The sequence below is a fragment of the Cyclopterus lumpus genome, chromosome 6, assembly GCF_009769545.1.
Source record: "Cyclopterus lumpus isolate fCycLum1 chromosome 6, fCycLum1.pri, whole genome shotgun sequence".
Classification (NCBI taxonomy): Eukaryota; Metazoa; Chordata; class Actinopteri; order Perciformes; family Cyclopteridae; genus Cyclopterus; species Cyclopterus lumpus.
The window spans coordinates 20,823,488-20,841,141 of NC_046971.1; the positions used below are offsets into that span (position 1 = coordinate 20,823,488).

Sequence of the window (17,654 nt, forward strand, 5' to 3'; positions counted from 1 at the left end):
GTTTTAGACAGCAGTCAGATCAATGCATTACAACTAATTTCTCTGAAGCATCATTGTACTCAGAATATCTCTGTTCCAATACTTTTGAGAAAAGATTTGAGGGAAGAACTCCACGACCTCTTTGGATCCAGCTGAACTCTCACTGCACTAACTTAGACAATCATCTTGCTAAGCTTTAACTGCACTAAATCAGGCTGTTCCAAGCGCACTAAGCCTGGAGTCAGCATTTTATCTCTGTGACCTAGTAGTATTTCAAGTCTTCACATACAGTAAAATGGTATTATGGAGCTAGTACCAACTGTTGCTGCCAGGCAAAAAAGATTGATTAAGGCTATAACAGCGTCCCGTTTCATATCCTTGTTTTGTTCTCGTCTAATGATCCCGGGGGAAAGTCTTTGCTGGTGCCATTCTTGAAATAGATAAAGTTCAACACTACAGTGCTGATTAGCTGTGCGTTGTGCTTGTACTTTCAATCTCTTCGGTCATTACTTCACTACCACCCTTTCCACCCTCAGGAGGATGCAGTGCCAGCTTTCATGATCCTGAAGAGTGTGTTGATGTTATTGCTCTTGATGGCGTCTCGGCAGGCAGAGATCACTTGGTTCTTGGGCTTGCCAACTGAAGGTGAGGAGGAATAGTGACAGGCAGATTAAAATGAGGAAACAAGACAAGTCATGTCATTTAGCTGACGCGTTTATCCAAAGCGACTTACAATCATGTTACATTCATACACAGCTAAAGGTAACAATGCAGGGTTAAATGTCTTGCTCAAGGACACATCGACTAGGGCGGGGATTGAACCACCAACCCCCTGATTGAAAGACAGACCTGCTAACCACTGACCCACAGTCGCCCCCCAGTTATGCAAGTTTAAACAACACAGGGGAAATGCCTTTCAGCTTATATATATATATTTCAGCTTATATATATTCTGCTTTCAGCTTATATATATTCTGTTATATATATATATATATATATATATATATATATATATATTATTTTTTTATAACTATTACGTTATGACAGCTACATCTCAGAGCCTAATCTTGAGGGAGACACTGAAACAGAGGCTTTCCAGTCTGGTAGCTATGGTGAGCCATATTCAAGTACTCTGCAAAGCATTTGTAGTCCCTCACCAACATCAGCAAAGCTTTCAATATTAACATTGTGTGCAAAAGCTTAGAGTCCACACACACACACACACACACACACACACACACACACTGGCCTACCTCTGAGTCTACCAGCTCGCTGTATGGCCTGGTTGACAGATTTGAGGCAGGCAAGTAATGCATTGTGGTTGTTAGAGCGGATTTTATACTCGTTGATCAGATCCCTATTAAGGTCGTACAGCTCTCTGTAGCGCTTCTTCATCGTTGTCCTACAGAGGGCAAGGGAGAAAACCACAGACAGATACAGTATGAGGAAAGGAAGAGAAACAGTGAGTCAGTTTGGTTGTGTAGTAAAAGATTGATATCAGTATTATCAATATTTACGGGGGAAATACACACTCAGTTCCAAGTTTTAGTTGAAACTGTTTTTGAGGTGTTGATTTAATGTTGGGGTACTTCTGGAGTTTTGTGGTGCATTGGATTGTAAATTATTATACTAAAAGGCCTTTTTTTAATATATTGTCCATCACGTTTATATCAATGAGGGTGCATTCAACATGAGAATCACCTTTCATTATAACAGAATAGAATTCAGCAGAATCCAAAACTCTCCATAAATTTGTGTCACCACCCCTCTAAAAATAGTTTTGAGAAAACTGAACATTATAACATTCATGAAGGAAGGATTTAATGTAGGACGTTGCATTAGACTGTATTTGGTTTAGCCAGGTGTACCTAATACATTTGCAACTGTGTGTTTGTTCTTCATGCTTTTGATACAATCGTTCTTTTGTTTTAGAAATCACTAGTTAAGAGTTTTCCCAGCAGACATTTCGAATTGTCATGGTAACATTTAAGGGAAACTATGCCAATATTCAACTCCCTTTTTATTGTTGCAATGTGGGTGGTAGGTGAGGGTCTGCTGATGGCATTTTCTATTTGATGCCTTTCAACAAGCATGCACAATAGCAAAGCTCTGGAAGTGGTGGACCTAAATTGAATGCAACCATAGTTTTGAATATGTCCCCTGAAAAAGGTCTTCAACAGAGAGTTCAAAGCATTGTATTTGACAAGGATTATAAATGGGATCAGTTTAATATACTGTATGTGTATCATGTGTACTCACATGATGCCCATAAGGCGAGCATCCTCTGCTTGCACCAGCATGTTCCTGATGTAGTTGGAGTGGTCGGCCATGGCTGCAGTTAACTTCTGATGGACAGAGTGGAACTCATCCACCTGGAATGCAGATGTTAAGGACTCAATATGAAACCACAGCTACAAAAATAACAATAGCTCTCTCCTGACAAATACATAATTAATTTATCTTGTGCTCTCTGACTTCTCTTAGTCTTGACAAGCCTTTTACACAGGGTGCAGTTGGAGTCATAATGTACAGTACATGTACAGGTCAGGATGGATGAAATGTTTTTGACAGGAGAGCTTCCAATGTCATTAAAGCTGAACCTCAGTGAGTGTAGTGTGTAGCTCCTCAAAGTATCCGGGGAAGTCTGCTTCTGCTGACAAGTCCTCTATTGCCAGGAAGGACGCAAGTGATTGGACCAGATCTCCTGCCAGGTCAATGTCATCGGTACTCAGAGTGATCTGATTGGGCAAATGAACGATTAATTAAGCATCTTATTTTAAAAGGATATGTCAGTAGCTATTGTAACTTCATGCAAACTAACATCAATGTTTTGCTGACTCTTATCAAGGTAAAAACAAATATTTACACGGTCAAAATGTAGCCATACTATGGCTAAACATATAATAGTTGTGTGTTTGTACTTGTCCATTGTTGGCCATGCTGATAGACAACAGTCCCCCTCCTCTTAGAGAATTAAAAGTGATGTCCGGGCTGTCTACTCCTTCTGGAAGCAAGAAGTTCTGATTCAGCCACATCACCACCTGCGCACACACACGCACACACGCACACACACACACACACACACACACACACACACACACACACACACACACACACACACACACACACACACACACACTTTTTATTTTAATTAGGATGTCATTGCCTGGAAAATGCTGTGGGACTGATCACAAACACTGACAGCCTACCCTCTGTGGTCGGTCGTTGATGCTGAAGGTGACCCTTCCAGTGGGCGGAGCATCTAAGGAGTCAACTGTGATGTCATACATGGAAAAACGAGGTAGCTGACGAGTGATTTCAAACACATGGAATTGGGTGCTGCAGAAGACAAAAAGAATGAAGTGCAGAGGAGGTGGTTCATTATATGGTGAGAAAAATGCAATTAATACACGCCAGCACACATACTTTACTTACTCACACATCCTACCTAGTTTTCCCTCCAACAAAGGCTTTGATGTGCAGATCTACTGGTATATCTTTTGGGGGGACAATGGGGACTCGGACACAGCCTGACAGGTTCTGAGCGCTGGGGTGGACAACGTGACTCTCCCCCTCAAATATCCCCTCCGCGAAGATTAGCACTGCACGAATGATGGTTTCTGGAGAGGATAAAGAAGAAGTTCAGAGACTGGGCACTATCGAGTATTTACCCTGTCCTTGACATGCTTGAAATTCTCAGCCTATTCCTAGTACACTCTACCATTTGGTGTTGAAATGCTGAGCTCTACATGAGCTTTCTGAGCCTCCATAGCAGGTCTCACTGACAGCGCTGTCTGGAGCTGAGTGTTGGCTGGTATGACACCCATCCCACTGTTGGTCTCCGACACACCCTGGAATAATGGTACAGTTTGTGTGGATGTTAACATATCAATTAATATACAGCCCCATGTCAATTAATCTGTATGAAGTCTGCTATCTATGAAACAAACAGTGATGCAGCAGAATTATGACAAGATTAAAATGATGAATGGGAAAAAAATGTAAAAAGGGATTTTGCTCATCTGTGCGATTATACAATACTATCTAATAATATACATATGTACCTTAGCATTCTCGTCATAGTTGCGTAACTCCAGCAACAGATTCTGTCTGCGTTGGCTGAGCTCTCTAATGAGGTCCTGTTCAGCACCGGAGTCCATGAGATTCCCTTTAAGGTCTTTACTGGCTGGCAGGTAACCACGGACTACAAGATACACACCATTTACAACAATGCTGACATTCTTATTCAAGTTTAAATGGTAAATCATGGCAAATCATGGCAAAGCATGTTTGGATGCTATGTCTGAATTAATATTAATAGTACAGTTGCAGGTGACAGTAATGTGGTTGTTATTAGTTTTCAGTACCTCCAGATGAACTGAAGTACTCAGGAACGGGACATAATGATGTGCTAGTTGAACTCGATCAAAAAAGTTCAGAGAATCACCAATGCACCAGAAATACTATTCAATAAATCTCCTTTGAAATCAGGTGACAGCACTACAACATTTAGTAATTTGGGTAAACTAAAAAGTATGGGAATATGCAGAAACACACATACTCTGCTCCTTCTGACAGTTGCTAGGGAGTTAGTGGGATATTAGCGCTGATAAGAAAGGGCATGCATCCATTTCCAACATGTTTTTTTACATTCATATGTGGACAAAAAACATACAGGCAGACAGCTAAACAACATACCTTCTCCCTCTGTGGAGGTGCAGATAAGTTGTTGCTGTCCATCCAACCTGTAGTCTCCCTCCACCACTCCGGCCACTGAAGAGGAAAAGTTGTCTTTAAAAATGACCTCGCCTGTGCGGTCACTACGAGCATCAATCTGAAATAAAAGGAGGAAGTGATCAACACTGAAGACAAACTAAAGATACTGTAGAATTTAATGACAAATCTAATTACTAATGGCATTTCTGAAGTGTGAGAGGTTGTCCCTAAGCCTGCTATGATGTGAGCTGACCTTTCCATTGGACCAGCCAGTGATGAGCTCCACCACCCCGTCAGCATTCAGGTCAAAGGCATGGATGCTCATTGCATGATTCTTAGACTGATTGGAGAGTGAAAAAAACACATTGATTACAACACTGGCAATTGCGAATACCTATTTTTTTTCCAATACGGTTAGCCTCTCTATTCCAAGACGACATTATTATGTATTATTCCGGTACCTTAATTCTCCAGTAGCGGGCGGTGCGGTCGTAAACTCCCACAGTGCCATTGGCCAGGGCGTAGCCGAACCTGCTGCCATGCATATGGCACAGCGCCGTTACTGTCTGTCGGGAGAAGGACCGAGGTAAAACTAGTAACAGTGCAATGATGAGTCCAAGTATTATTGTGCGACTGTCCCTTGTATAAAACTTAGTTTTGGTGGATTTTCTCGGGAGTCAACACGCTGAGAAAAAGTGAAACACATTGCATCCATTTACCTCGTTCTCAGTCATCTCAGACACAAGCTCGTCCTCTTTGAATACTCTGATGTCAAAGTCCTCTGATCCGACTAGAAGCTGTAAAAACAATATAGCTGACTGAATTTGTTTCAATCAAAAAACAATCATTTAACCCATGTCTAGAGTTTAGACACACCTGTTAACATTTTAACATTCAACAGAGTAAAGAGCGATGTCATGAACGGGACAGAGACAACAACACAGCATGTCAGGACGTACCTCATTTTTTCCATCCCCAGTGAAGTCACATAGTACCACAGATCTGACATTATCGCCAGTCACCTAAAAACAAGACACCTCATTAATACATTAATTTAGTTGATTCAGACAAGAATGTATTCACCTTGACAGAGAATGTTGGAAATTAGCTGGGCCTGCAGAGACACATGGAAATGTGCCGTTAATCAAATTAGTTACATTTTGGTGAGGTGTCACTGTGAGTTGTGCGTTGCATTGCTATTCAATAAAACCAACTTCTTGAATGTACGACTGACTGTACTGATATTAAAATGTTGCTTTGCTGTGCTTACCGTCCAAAAGTGGTCATTGCCAGCATAGTCAAAGCCTTGTAAAGCGCAGTTCCCTCCAATGATGGCAAGAGGTCTTGGGATGTCCCCAAGTTTCCCCAACACAATAGCATTGGCCCCATCTGTCACCTACACCCCCACACACAGAAGAAACGGAAACAAGGCCCTTTTAGATGGAATACTGTACAACAGGTCGACAGCTTGAACCATAATTACTTTTTTTTTCTTGTGTCTTAAGTATTCAGTTCGACACAAACAGCATAGATACAAAAATGTTTTGATATATTTTGTATTTATTTAAACTCATTAATATATATTTTGGCATATATTTTGGCTTAACATTTCGGGCTGCACGGTGGTGTAGTGGCTAGCACTGTCGCCTCACAGCAAGAGGGCCGCGGGTTCAATTCCCAGTCGGAGCGGTCCTTCTGTGTGGAGTTTGCATGTTCTCCCACAGTCCAAAGACATGCTGCAGGTTAATTGATCTCTAAATTGCCCATAGGTGTGAATGTGAGAGTGAATGGTTGTATGTCCCTACATGTGCCCTTGATGGACTGGCGGCCTGTTGAGGGTGTCCCCTGCCTTCGCCCTATGTCAGCTGGGATAGGCTCCAGCGCCCCCGCGACCCTAATGAGGATAAGCGGTATTGAAAATGGATGGATGGATGGATTTTATATTTCATGTATATACTGTACTATCTTACACATAGCCAACTGTAACTTCTCATAGACTGACACTTACAAAAGCCAAGTCATCACAACGCACAGTCGCTTTTGTGTGGTCATTGCAACATGGTTGTGTATGTTGCAACACTTCGGAGATCACCTGGCTTTTTAAAGCAGCAAGGTTGAAGCCATTGGGATAATTATATGAGGTTCCCTCATCAGTCCTAACTTTCTTGGGACTGCTACTGGGATAGCATCTTGACCGTTGTCCTATTCAAAGCTGATGCTGTCTGAACGAGCCACCTCATTCTCATGCTCCAACAATTCCTCATCATCAGTGGCCTCGGGTACATCTTCCTTTCCAGAGCAGCTGTCATCAAAACTCTCAAATGTCAAAGAAAATACTGCTCTGCACTATTCAGACACCATGTTACTGTGACAGTAAAACACAAGATAAACAAACGGTTTGTCTTATTGCGTCTGCATTTATTCTAGTAAGAGTGAGACAACAGTGACATCATATTATATCGCAACTAGTAGTACATGATTTCATTGACTGCTGTCTCACATTAAACATGTTCATGCAAGAGTGTATTTATGATCAATGTTATATGCATGTATTTTAACTGTGATGCTGGTAAGTGTGTTGTGTGATGCAGCGACTTGAGACAAACTTCCCTGTGGGACGATAAAATATATCTTATCTTATTTTATTATTTATTGTTTTTGAAACCTGTAACAATATTTTCACTGTAAAAAAATATAGTTCGAGAAATACCAGGGATTTTAATCCTTGATTGTGTAATACGGTGGTCAATGTTGTCTAGGTTTGCTAAATAAACTTGATTTAAATAGAAACTTTCGGATCACAAAAAACCGAACACATTTAAAACACAATGAGAATGAAATGAACTAAAAGCCCAAAATGAAACCAATAAATACACAGAGTTATAGGAAGAGGACATGCATTTTACATAATCAATATCTTTAAATCAAGTAACAGGTATCCAGTTGAAAGGGAGCCAGTTTCGGTGAAATGTGTCAATGTTTCCTTGTCTGAGTTAAAATCCTAGCAGCAGAGTTTTGGATGAGTGGAGATGGGACAGATGTTTTTTTCTGCTGCCAGAGAACAAGGAGTGACAGCAGTTTAATCACCTAGTTAGGAAGGGTGTGATTGGAAGCTAATGAAAATATAGTTAGGAGTTATACATTTCTGGCAATAAATCCCCCTACATACTACACACTGCTCCCCTAAAAGTTAAGCCAACATTATACAACAACATATGTGTGTTTAGTTCAACATAACCTCTGCATTTAACCAATACACACTTTTCATTCTTCAATTGTCTTAGACTTCATTCCCGGAAAGAGCTACCTCTTCAACCAAATGGTTTCCCTCCACTTATTCTCAGTTCCACTCACCTCTCTGTAGAAAATATCAGCGTTGTCATGGACATCATAGGCCAGCAGGTTGGTCTGGGATCCCACCAACAGCGTGTCCCCAGTGGTGTTTGGTCCTAGCGTTCCTGCCGTCAGACAAGTGACTGCCTGGTTGATGTTGAGGAGTGAGATGTCAGAGTCTAGTGTGCTCTGGCTCAGGCGGTGGGCCACAGGTCTTTGACCACGAGCATGAGGGTTATGGATAAAAACCTGACAGAGAGAAACAGAGTGAATTCAAGGCATGAGGTGGAAACATATAGTATACATGACTTATAGTAAGTAGTAGAAGCAAGAAAGGTATTCTATAATCGAAAGTGAATAAGGGCTGTAATGAGCGTAAGTCAAGGAGACATGTGGTGAAGTACTCAAAAGTGGTTGCCTTGGTCCAGACCTTTGAATCCACCCACTCAATTATGTTTGATATTAGGCAAGTAAAGTGGGACAGCATAGAAACAATGTGTAAATAAAAGATCAGAATGTGGTCACTCTCTTTCCACAATGGTATAACAAGGCCACACCAAAAGGATGTGTAGACAAATAACTGAAAAAAATCAAAGATGGAAGAAGGTTTATGGACTAAGACAGCAATCGCATGCTCTGCCATATTTCTGCATATTGGAGCAGTGAACATGTTTTATTTCCCTCACCTTTCCAGCCTGTGTGGCTGCAGTAAGGCATGGGTGGACTCCATCAAATTTCCCAACAGTCACCATGCGAGGATTAATCTTGTGGTTCAGCTTCAGTGTGAATATAGGGACCAACATGGTGCCTCCTGTAGATCCTGACACGAGCCCAAAGGAGACACACAGTCAGACACCGACAGACAGGAACGGGCACTTTAATATTTCAGATATTTTAGGATAGCAATATGATAAATTAAGGACATGCGCTAATAGGTTGCCATACGATATAGTGACGACAGCGCGTGGTTTTGCTCCACTAATGTAATTACAGGCTTTAGCTACCCCAGACGCCCAGCAGAGAAGGCTGTTGCCTGGCAACATCGAGAGGGAAGCTAACCTAAAGCTGTCCGTCTGGCTAATCTAGTCTCACCGTCGTTTGCTGCTCAAGAAGGACAACTATAGAACACAAAGTCACCACGTGTGACTTTATAACAAACTGCACGCTCTGTTTCAATTTCATGTGCAAGTGTAATCTTGAAAGGAAATTAAAATCGCTGATATTTGCCTTCATTACCTCTCAGGTTACCTAACTAGCCAACGTTACCGTCGCTGGTTCAATGTCTCCGGAAACCCCTTGAGCTATAGACGGCCGTAAAACCAACGAGATCACTTGGGGAACCGTAACGTTGCCCATTCAATTTGTGCAATCTCACCTGACCCCCTCTTCAGCGGTTGGATTGTGGTTCAATGAGCTAAGCAGCTAAGTAGCTAGCTGGACGACAAGGCAACGATAGTTGACAGTCGCTTCCCTGCCAACAACTACTTCCTCTGTGGTGCTTTCAAAATAAAAGACAACCAGTCAACCATGAGAGCGCCGTGGTGGCATGTTGCACGGACTCAATAACTGTAACTTGATGAGGCTCTTGTACTTTGCCGGGCTATTTCAATTTTATGTTTGCAATATATGTAAGCAAAATACTGTATAATGTATAATACTATATATGTATAATATCTTATATGTTTGTTTTGTTTCTTCAACAGGGATGTGGCACGTGTCCTGCATCTCTTCTTCAAACAGTCCTCTCTGTCACAAACCAAGTGCTTTCTCTTTCTATGATAGGAGTACATACATTTTCTTTTCTTCAAAAGTTGTATTTAATGGTTTGTTGTATTTAATGGTTTGCATTTCAGAGGCTGCCACCATGTAACACACATTGTGTTACAGACCAAGAAGTTAAAAGGGGGACTTGAACCCAGGACCTCTTACACTAAAAGGAGAACCATACCCCTATAAACAAATCTACCTGCATGTGTTGTCCACAGCTGTAGTTACATGCAGTTAAGATACAACACTTTAAACGTGTGACGCACTAACTTGATGCTCACGTCATATCTAGTCCAACAGTTCCCTCTGGTGGTCACAATTTGATATGTATCTGATCAAATCAAATACCGTTTATTGATAAAGCACATTTAAAAACCAAAGTGTTGTCCAATAAAATAACTTGAAATAAGACTTTAAGTATACTTAGTGGTATGATGTGACCTAATGTCTGATTGAAATGTCTATGTTATATTGTTACTGTCTTAAAAGGAGAAACAATTATAATAACAATATAGTTATTCAGAACAGTTGCATAATGTGTAGGTTTTTTACTTTTTTAATAATGGGATGCACTGCTGCATGTCCAAGCAGGAAAAACAGAACCATTGCTTTGATCGTGTCACATGATACAAATGAGAGAGTGGCAATTTCTGGAAATAATGGAAGCAAAGTATTGAGGCCCTGCTTCTTAAATGGATTGCTGATAATTACCAAGACAGCTTTTCATCATGAGCCGTCTTTTTTTTCAACATAGTTTCATCATAGCATATGTGTGTCATTGTTGAGTCAGGGTTGAATTGTAGTTTAAGGTTTTTTGATTTGAAGTTTAAGTCAGAAGGAAAGACTTTCAAGAGTTGGCTGTGCTCACCAGGTTTCACCAGGGTTCTCACAAAAGTGGGAAATCTTGCCTTGTGTATGAGATAAAATCATTTAGAATGAAGGACATATTCAAGAGAGACCTCACATTCAGACGAGCTGGATTACGGGGTGTGGAGTGTAGTAGACATGGGAGCTCTACCAGGATGTTGGTGAGCAAACAGATGTTCCTCATTATGGGACCTGCAACTATATCAGTGTGGTCAGAGAGAAGAGGAGAAGTTGAGTCTGAGCTCTCAGGTCTGGGCCCCAGATGTTCAGTTTTAGTTACATAATTATAGCGTACTGTATATTATTATGTGTCTTATGTGTACTTTTTCAGTTGGTGTGGCCGTTCTAACATATTTGTACTTTGTACTATATGTGAACATTGTACATAGCAATATGCATACACATATCTATCTATCTATCTATCTATCTATCTATCTATCTATCTATCTATCTATCTATCTATCTATCTATCTATCTATCTATCTATCTATCTATCTATCTATCTATCTATCTATCTATCTATCTATCTATCTATCTATCTATCTATCTATCTATCTATCTATCTATCTATCTATTTCCCTTTGAACCACAGAGGTTAAATGCAGGAATCGTCTGGGATTTGAACCTCTCATACTTCAAGTGAGAATTAAAACAAAAAACCTCTCCTTAAGAAGAAAGGAGGTGTTTTAAATCCCCTGCCCTAGTGTGTGCTTTAAAACTCAACTGTGGTGGTGTGGGGGCTTGAAGGCCACATCTCTCTGGTCAAAGAGCTCCCTCTGCTGCACAACAGTTCATATCCTATTGTCTGGGTATCTGACATCTGGAGATCAAAAACCTGCTGGTGGTCATCGGGTGTGTGAAATAATAAAGTTGCATTACTATGAACTCTTTTATAAAAGAATATGGTAACTTATGAAAACTGAAAAAAGAAATATCTGAAAAAAGTTAATTTAAGGATATAATAAAGAAAAAGTAGCAATTATACATCCTACCATGACTCTATGGATGTTGTACGAAATGACAGTTAAGATTATTTTACAAGATTTTAATTGAGTTTTTTTAATTTAATTTAAATAAAATCTCATTAAACATCTAAACTCTGACTGATTATCATCCAAAAACCAAAGGTCCTTTTAAGGGCCACACACTTACTCAACATAAAGAGCTGCGTTTCTTAACATTTTGTAAGGGCTTACAAGGCATTTCATTGTTATATTAAGAAAATATTATTTCTGTGTTTCAATTACATTTTAAATTCCCTGTTTACTCATGTTTCAGAAGATGAATATGATTGAAACAAACTAAGAAATGATTACATTGTTTTTTTGTGAGTTTAATGAAGCTGGATGGAACAGTTTAAGCTAATTTACACCTCATTGTAGTTACTTTATTGTATATATTCTGAAATGGTCTGTTTCAGACATTGTTATGGTGCTATACACCTTGAATTAATATACAATCAATCCCAGCTTCGGGAGTCAATAGTAAACAATGTATAATGTCTCTAACATGGTATACAAAATATAACACCATCTGCACTGTTGCCAATTGATATTACACAGTTCCATATTTTCCTAAATAGAATAACTTTATCAACGCCTTCATTCGTTTTCAGTCTGTTCTCTCTGGTAAACTTCCAAATCTGAATGTCTGTTCCTGCTGCTGAGCAATAACATGCTGCATATTAACAATACTTCTGCATAGATGTTTATGGTTGAGCTCATTTAACTTTAGAAAACGGTATTCTGATAAGTAGCAGTCAAACAAATGTAGTGGAGGAAAAGCATAATAGTTACCAGTGAGGTAGAAATATAAAGTAAGAAAATATTTAAGTAAAGTACAAGTAGCTCAGTATAATACCTAAGAACCGTACTCCAGTATATGTATTTAGTTACTTTTGTTTTTTACTGTTGGTTCAGTTTGTTGGCTTCTCTACATTTTAATTCCAAGAAATATATTATTCTATATTTTAATATTTCCTATAATTTAATATTGGATGGATTGGATTATTTTATCACAGCTTTTGCAACGCTCACACATACTCTGACTCCTCCACATGCCTCACACCAGGCTCACTAAATACATCCGCTCACAAGAACAGTGACTTGTTCCGCGTATGCTCCGCTCAGCAGCCAATCGTGTGCGGGCAACAGCACAGCCTCATTTACATCGAGTTGATATATATTCACCGTCCTGAGCTTCTGAAGATATCGTCCGACACCGAAGAATCCAACAGTCATGCCTGATCCCTCCGTCAAAGCGCCCAAGAAGGGCTCCAAGAAAGCCGTCTCTAAGACCGTCAGCAAGACCGGCAAGAAGAGGAGAAAGTCCAGGAAGGAGAGCTACGCCATCTACGTGTACAAGGTGATGAAGCAGGTCCACCCCGATACCGGCATCTCCTCCAAGGCCATGGGCATCATGAACTGCTTCGTGAGCGACATCTTTGAGCGCATCGCCGGTGAGGCCTCTCGTCTGGCTCACTACAACAAGCGCTCCACCATCACTTCCAGGGAGATCCAGACCGCTGTCCGCCTGCTGCTGCCCGGCGAGCTGGCGAAGCACGCGGTGTCTGAGGGAACCAAGGCCGTGACCAAGTACACCAGCTCCAAGTAAACCTGCTGGAGACCAACACCACAACGGCTCTTTTAAGAGCCACACACTTCTTTTAAAGACCAATTCCTTTTTCTGAACATGTTGGGACTGCAATGCAATAATATAATCCATAACAACCATTGACTGAGGTATTTTAAAAGTAGTTCATGACTCCTTAATGTCCTCATAACAGTACAAAAGGGAATCGGATTTTTTGTATCTCTTAACTTGTCTCGTCTCCCATCATGTTACAGTCTGAGCTGGGTTGTTTCACCACATTCCTCCAGGAGGTTGCTATAGCTGCGATTTTTGCACATCAATCTACATTGAATAAAAACATAATTCTACATTAAATGTACAATAACGAGCACTGTTTCAGATTCTGCTGATCATTGGAATGTATGTACTAAGAACTGCTCTTAATTGTTGTTGAATAACATATAAATAATATAGACTAATAAATAAATGTTTTTCTTATTTCAAGTAAAATATTGGCAAATAAAATGCATAAAGCTTTGAAAAACTTAAAATATTCAAATATATTTTAGTGAATTGTTGTTGAGAAAATAATTTATAGATTCATTTGTGTGTGAAGTGGTCAATCAAAAAGCCACGATATTACTATTCATCTCATCTTCTAAAAATATACATTTTTCTGTGAATTCATATCAACCCGTATATTTACCCGTTATGCCTGTACATTACATATATCTGGATAGACGCAAACAATCATTTTCAATGATTACTATCTGGGATTGCCTATTTTTCTCACTCCATGCTTTTGAGTTGCAACAAAGTGAAACGAGTATTCAGACCCCTTCTTTTAACCACATCTACTCTCATAACGAATTAAAAACATGTTTTTATATATGATAGAAATTATATTTCTAATTGTATGTAATTTTAAAAAAAGTTAAAGGTTAAGTTAACAGCTGTGAATCAAAAACGTGTTTGAGTTCACAAAAACAATTTGATTTGACTGTAAAATCAGATTTCATGCTGACAATTATGACAGTGCTAATTTATAATTGACTGGCAGCACAACAAGTGGATTTTAGGATAACTGGGGTTTTAGGTGCTTAGTGAACTTCTCCTGAAAGCATTCAGACAAATGTATTTTAGTTTTATCTCAAATGTTCATGCTCTTTGATGTGATTCTACTTTACTACTATATAATTGTATGTAATACCTTTATTTAAATTAAATAGGTATTTTATTCACCTTTTGGGTTTGTTAAAGTACACTTGTAAATAGTGAGTAACTATTGGAGCTAATTTGAACGTTTCTCATGTAATCAATTGCACGTAAATTACAGACTGCTGTCACTCTAATAATCATTAGTAATAACCGACCGTTGAGTGGAGCCCAGGCACGTGCACAGATAGACCCCTAGTGGTGCTCAAGCACCTGCCCTTTTGCCCTGGATTAGAACAGTGCCCCTTCTGCTGGAGCCCAATTGTTTCTTCATTCATCAGTATCTAAGTATAAAAATGACTCTCTCTGTCATCAATTCCCCCCAAATGTGTTTCATATCTGACGGGGCATTTATTTGAGTTCCGCGCCCCTCCCTCCTCCTCCTCCTCCTCTTCGTGCTCACGCAGTGCTGAGCGCCGCCCAACGCGTGCAGCCTACTTCTTCTGACCCGCAGCATCAGACAAACAGGGACTGACGGTGTGTGTGCAATCCCCCGACGTTGTTTGGTGATAAATTAACCACATTAGCGCCGCTGAAAACATTACGTCGCAACTGGTCCGACGTTTCCTATAAAAATAAACAAACAAAAAACTCACGAAATCCGTGATTTCAAAGCCTTGTCCAGCTGTTTACTGACGTTTGTTATGTTTAACCCTCCTATTAACTGTGGGGTCAATTTGACCCCATTCAATGTTTGACGTCTCTAAATAAATGATTGACATCATTTTTTTTGCTTCATATTTCATGACTTTTCCTTATTTATTGGGGACAACTGGGTAAACATAAAATTCACGTGATATGTTTTCAATGTCCTATACATAATCTTCAGAAACTTTACTTAGTGAAGAGAGACTGGCACCAAGGAGGATGCTCCTGTGAAGATCCTTGATAATTTGAGTTAGTTAAATATACAAGTTGAGTGTTTTCTATTTATTATTATTTTTAATTTCACAAGTAATTTTGTCCCCTTTTTTGAGCACCTGCCCCCCAACATGTCTGTGCACGTGCAAGGTGGAGCTTTGTTATGTGGTTTTTATTATGGAACTAATTGTGGTGCGTTGAGACAGCGGAGATACTTTCAGATTTTCACGGACACGAAGTACATTTTATTCATAAAACGTGTGAGCTTTGTGCAGTCACGCCAATGACAATAATAAAAGAAGTAAAAGCTCTTAAGGATTGTGTGGGTGGCTCTTAAAAGAGCCTTTTATAGGAGCGTTGGTTGTTCTGCAGCTCACTTCGGTGCTGCCTTCTTGGCTTTGGGCTTGGCAGCCTTCTTGACGGGGGTCTTCTTGGCTACGGGGGCCTTCCTCGCCACCTTCTTGGGGCTCTTGGTGGGCTTTTTGGGGCTCTTTGCGGCCTTCTTTGGGCTCTTGGCCGCTGCGGGTTTCTTGGCCTTCTTTGCGGCAACAGGTTTCTTCGCTGCCGCCGCTTTGGGCTTCTTGGTCGCTGCAGGTTTCTTAGCTGCGGGCTTCTTGGCTGCGGGAGCAACTTTCTCCTGCTTGCTGATACAAAGTTATAAAACATACAGGTTTACAACTGTATCACTTACAGTAACTTAGTCACTGAAACACTAAATACATCTGTTCCCAGAAACATGTACGTCTTTTGCGCATGCTCAGTCACGCTCAGCAGACAGCCAATCGTGTGCGGGCAACAGCACAGCCTCATTTACATCGAGTTGATATATATTCACCGTCCTGAGCTTCTGGAGATATCGTCCGACACCGAAGAATCCAACAGTCATGCCTGATCCCTCCGTCAAAGCGCCCAAGAAGGGCTCCAAGAAAGCCGTCTCTAAGACCGTCAGCAAGACCGGCAAGAAGAGGAGAAAGTCCAGGAAGGAGAGCTACGCCATCTACGTGTACAAGGTGATGAAGCAGGTCCACCCCGATACCGGCATCTCCTCCAAGGCCATGGGCATCATGAACTGCTTCGTGAGCGACATCTTTGAGCGCATCGCCGGTGAGGCCTCTCGTCTGGCTCACTACAACAAGCGCTCCACCATCACTTCCAGGGAGATCCAGACCGCTGTCCGCCTGCTGCTGCCCGGCGAGCTGGCGAAGCACGCGGTGTCTGAGGGAACCAAGGCCGTGACCAAGTACACCAGCTCCAAGTAAACCTGCTGGAGACCAACACCACAACGGCTCTTTTAAGAGCCACACACTTCTTTTAAAGACCAATTCCTGATGCTGGCAAAATATAATGTTATGAGCCACTTTGAGTCTAAACACTACATCGTTTCAATGTTAGTAAGATTGTCCTGGTAGATTGAAAAAAACTTTTCAGTAATGGGAGACAGACATAGGTCATTGTTATTCGGACAAGACCTTTTGAAAAAAATGAGAAACAAATAATCCCTGATCTAAATGTTGTATATTAATTTAGTTTTATCTAATATACTGAGCAGCAGTTGCATAGATGTAAATGGAGCCCACAGCAGTTGAGTAAGAGATCTGGTCTCTTGATTGTCTTGATGCTGTACGTTAGTTACATTTTTAAGTATAATATTGACTAACATTGATCAGCAGGTGGCTCTAAAGCAACGAAGAGTCTCAACAACCTTCAAGAAGATCAAACGAAGAAGAACAGCCTCGTGTCCTTTCACTTGTCAATCTGTTATTAAAGTCTTCTGATTATTCACTGTGTTAAGAGTGGCAAGTTAAATCCCATGCTTTCTTCTTCTATGCCATTGTGGATACAATGTGTTGAAACAGTTGTATTTCAAAGATACATTGTTTCAGAAATGCAACAATCCTATACCTGCTAAAGATGTATTGATCTCACTTGAAACGAGAGATTCCGTAAATGAGGCGTCATAGAGAACAGCGTCCCCAGTGTCCATACCTATATACATCTATCTTCACAAGTTGATGGAGCTGACAGAACTATACACGTGTTAATTGTTCTCCTGGTTCCGGCGTTGTTTACCTCGTTTGAGTCACATTTGTATCAAATTAGACTGAATTCACAGATGTTCAACTTTATCTTATCACGAGTCAGGTGTCAAACATATAATGTGCTTATGACTCCGGTTTGATTTTCATATATTTTGTTACATTGGAACCCACAGACAATAAATTAAGCTAAACCACATTATGTAAATGATTCCCGACTTCATGATTAATTACAATATGAATATAAATAAATACAGTGAGAGAAAAAAAAGACTCAGATCCGATGAGATCCCGATTATTAAATCGGTA

At 40.4% G+C, this 17,654-nt stretch overlaps 3 protein-coding genes across 3 annotated transcripts; 2 read left to right on the top strand and 1 right to left on the bottom strand.

The window, feature by feature from the left end:
- Window positions 1–9,513, bottom strand: bbs2 (Bardet-Biedl syndrome 2). The gene is made up of 18 exons (XM_034535694.1): window positions 9,404–9,513; window positions 8,715–8,848; window positions 8,050–8,277; window positions 5,966–6,091; window positions 5,655–5,717; window positions 5,415–5,492; window positions 5,157–5,261; window positions 4,949–5,035; window positions 4,678–4,813; window positions 4,044–4,183; window positions 3,701–3,830; window positions 3,428–3,599; window positions 3,189–3,318; window positions 2,901–3,020; window positions 2,580–2,717; window positions 2,239–2,351; window positions 1,233–1,381; window positions 1–618 (listed from the first exon to the last, which is right to left on the bottom strand). The coding sequence occupies exons 2-18, from the start codon at window positions 8,829–8,831 to the stop codon at window positions 512–514; spliced, it is 2,139 nt and encodes a 712-aa protein (XP_034391585.1). The 5' UTR covers window positions 8,832–8,848; window positions 9,404–9,513; the 3' UTR covers window positions 1–511.
- A 3,374-nt stretch (window positions 9,514–12,887) lies between these two features.
- LOC117732645 (histone H2B-like) lies at window positions 12,888–13,313 on the top strand. The gene has a single exon (XM_034535713.1). It carries the CDS (start codon window positions 12,901–12,903, stop codon window positions 13,273–13,275), a length of 375 nt encoding a protein of 124 aa, XP_034391604.1. The 5' UTR covers window positions 12,888–12,900; the 3' UTR covers window positions 13,276–13,313.
- A 2,841-nt stretch (window positions 13,314–16,154) lies between these two features.
- On the top strand, window positions 16,155–16,606 carry LOC117732648 (histone H2B-like). The gene has a single exon (XM_034535715.1). It carries the CDS (start codon window positions 16,194–16,196, stop codon window positions 16,566–16,568), a length of 375 nt encoding a protein of 124 aa, XP_034391606.1. The 5' UTR covers window positions 16,155–16,193; the 3' UTR covers window positions 16,569–16,606.
- Window positions 16,607–17,654: the final 1,048 nt, after the last annotated feature.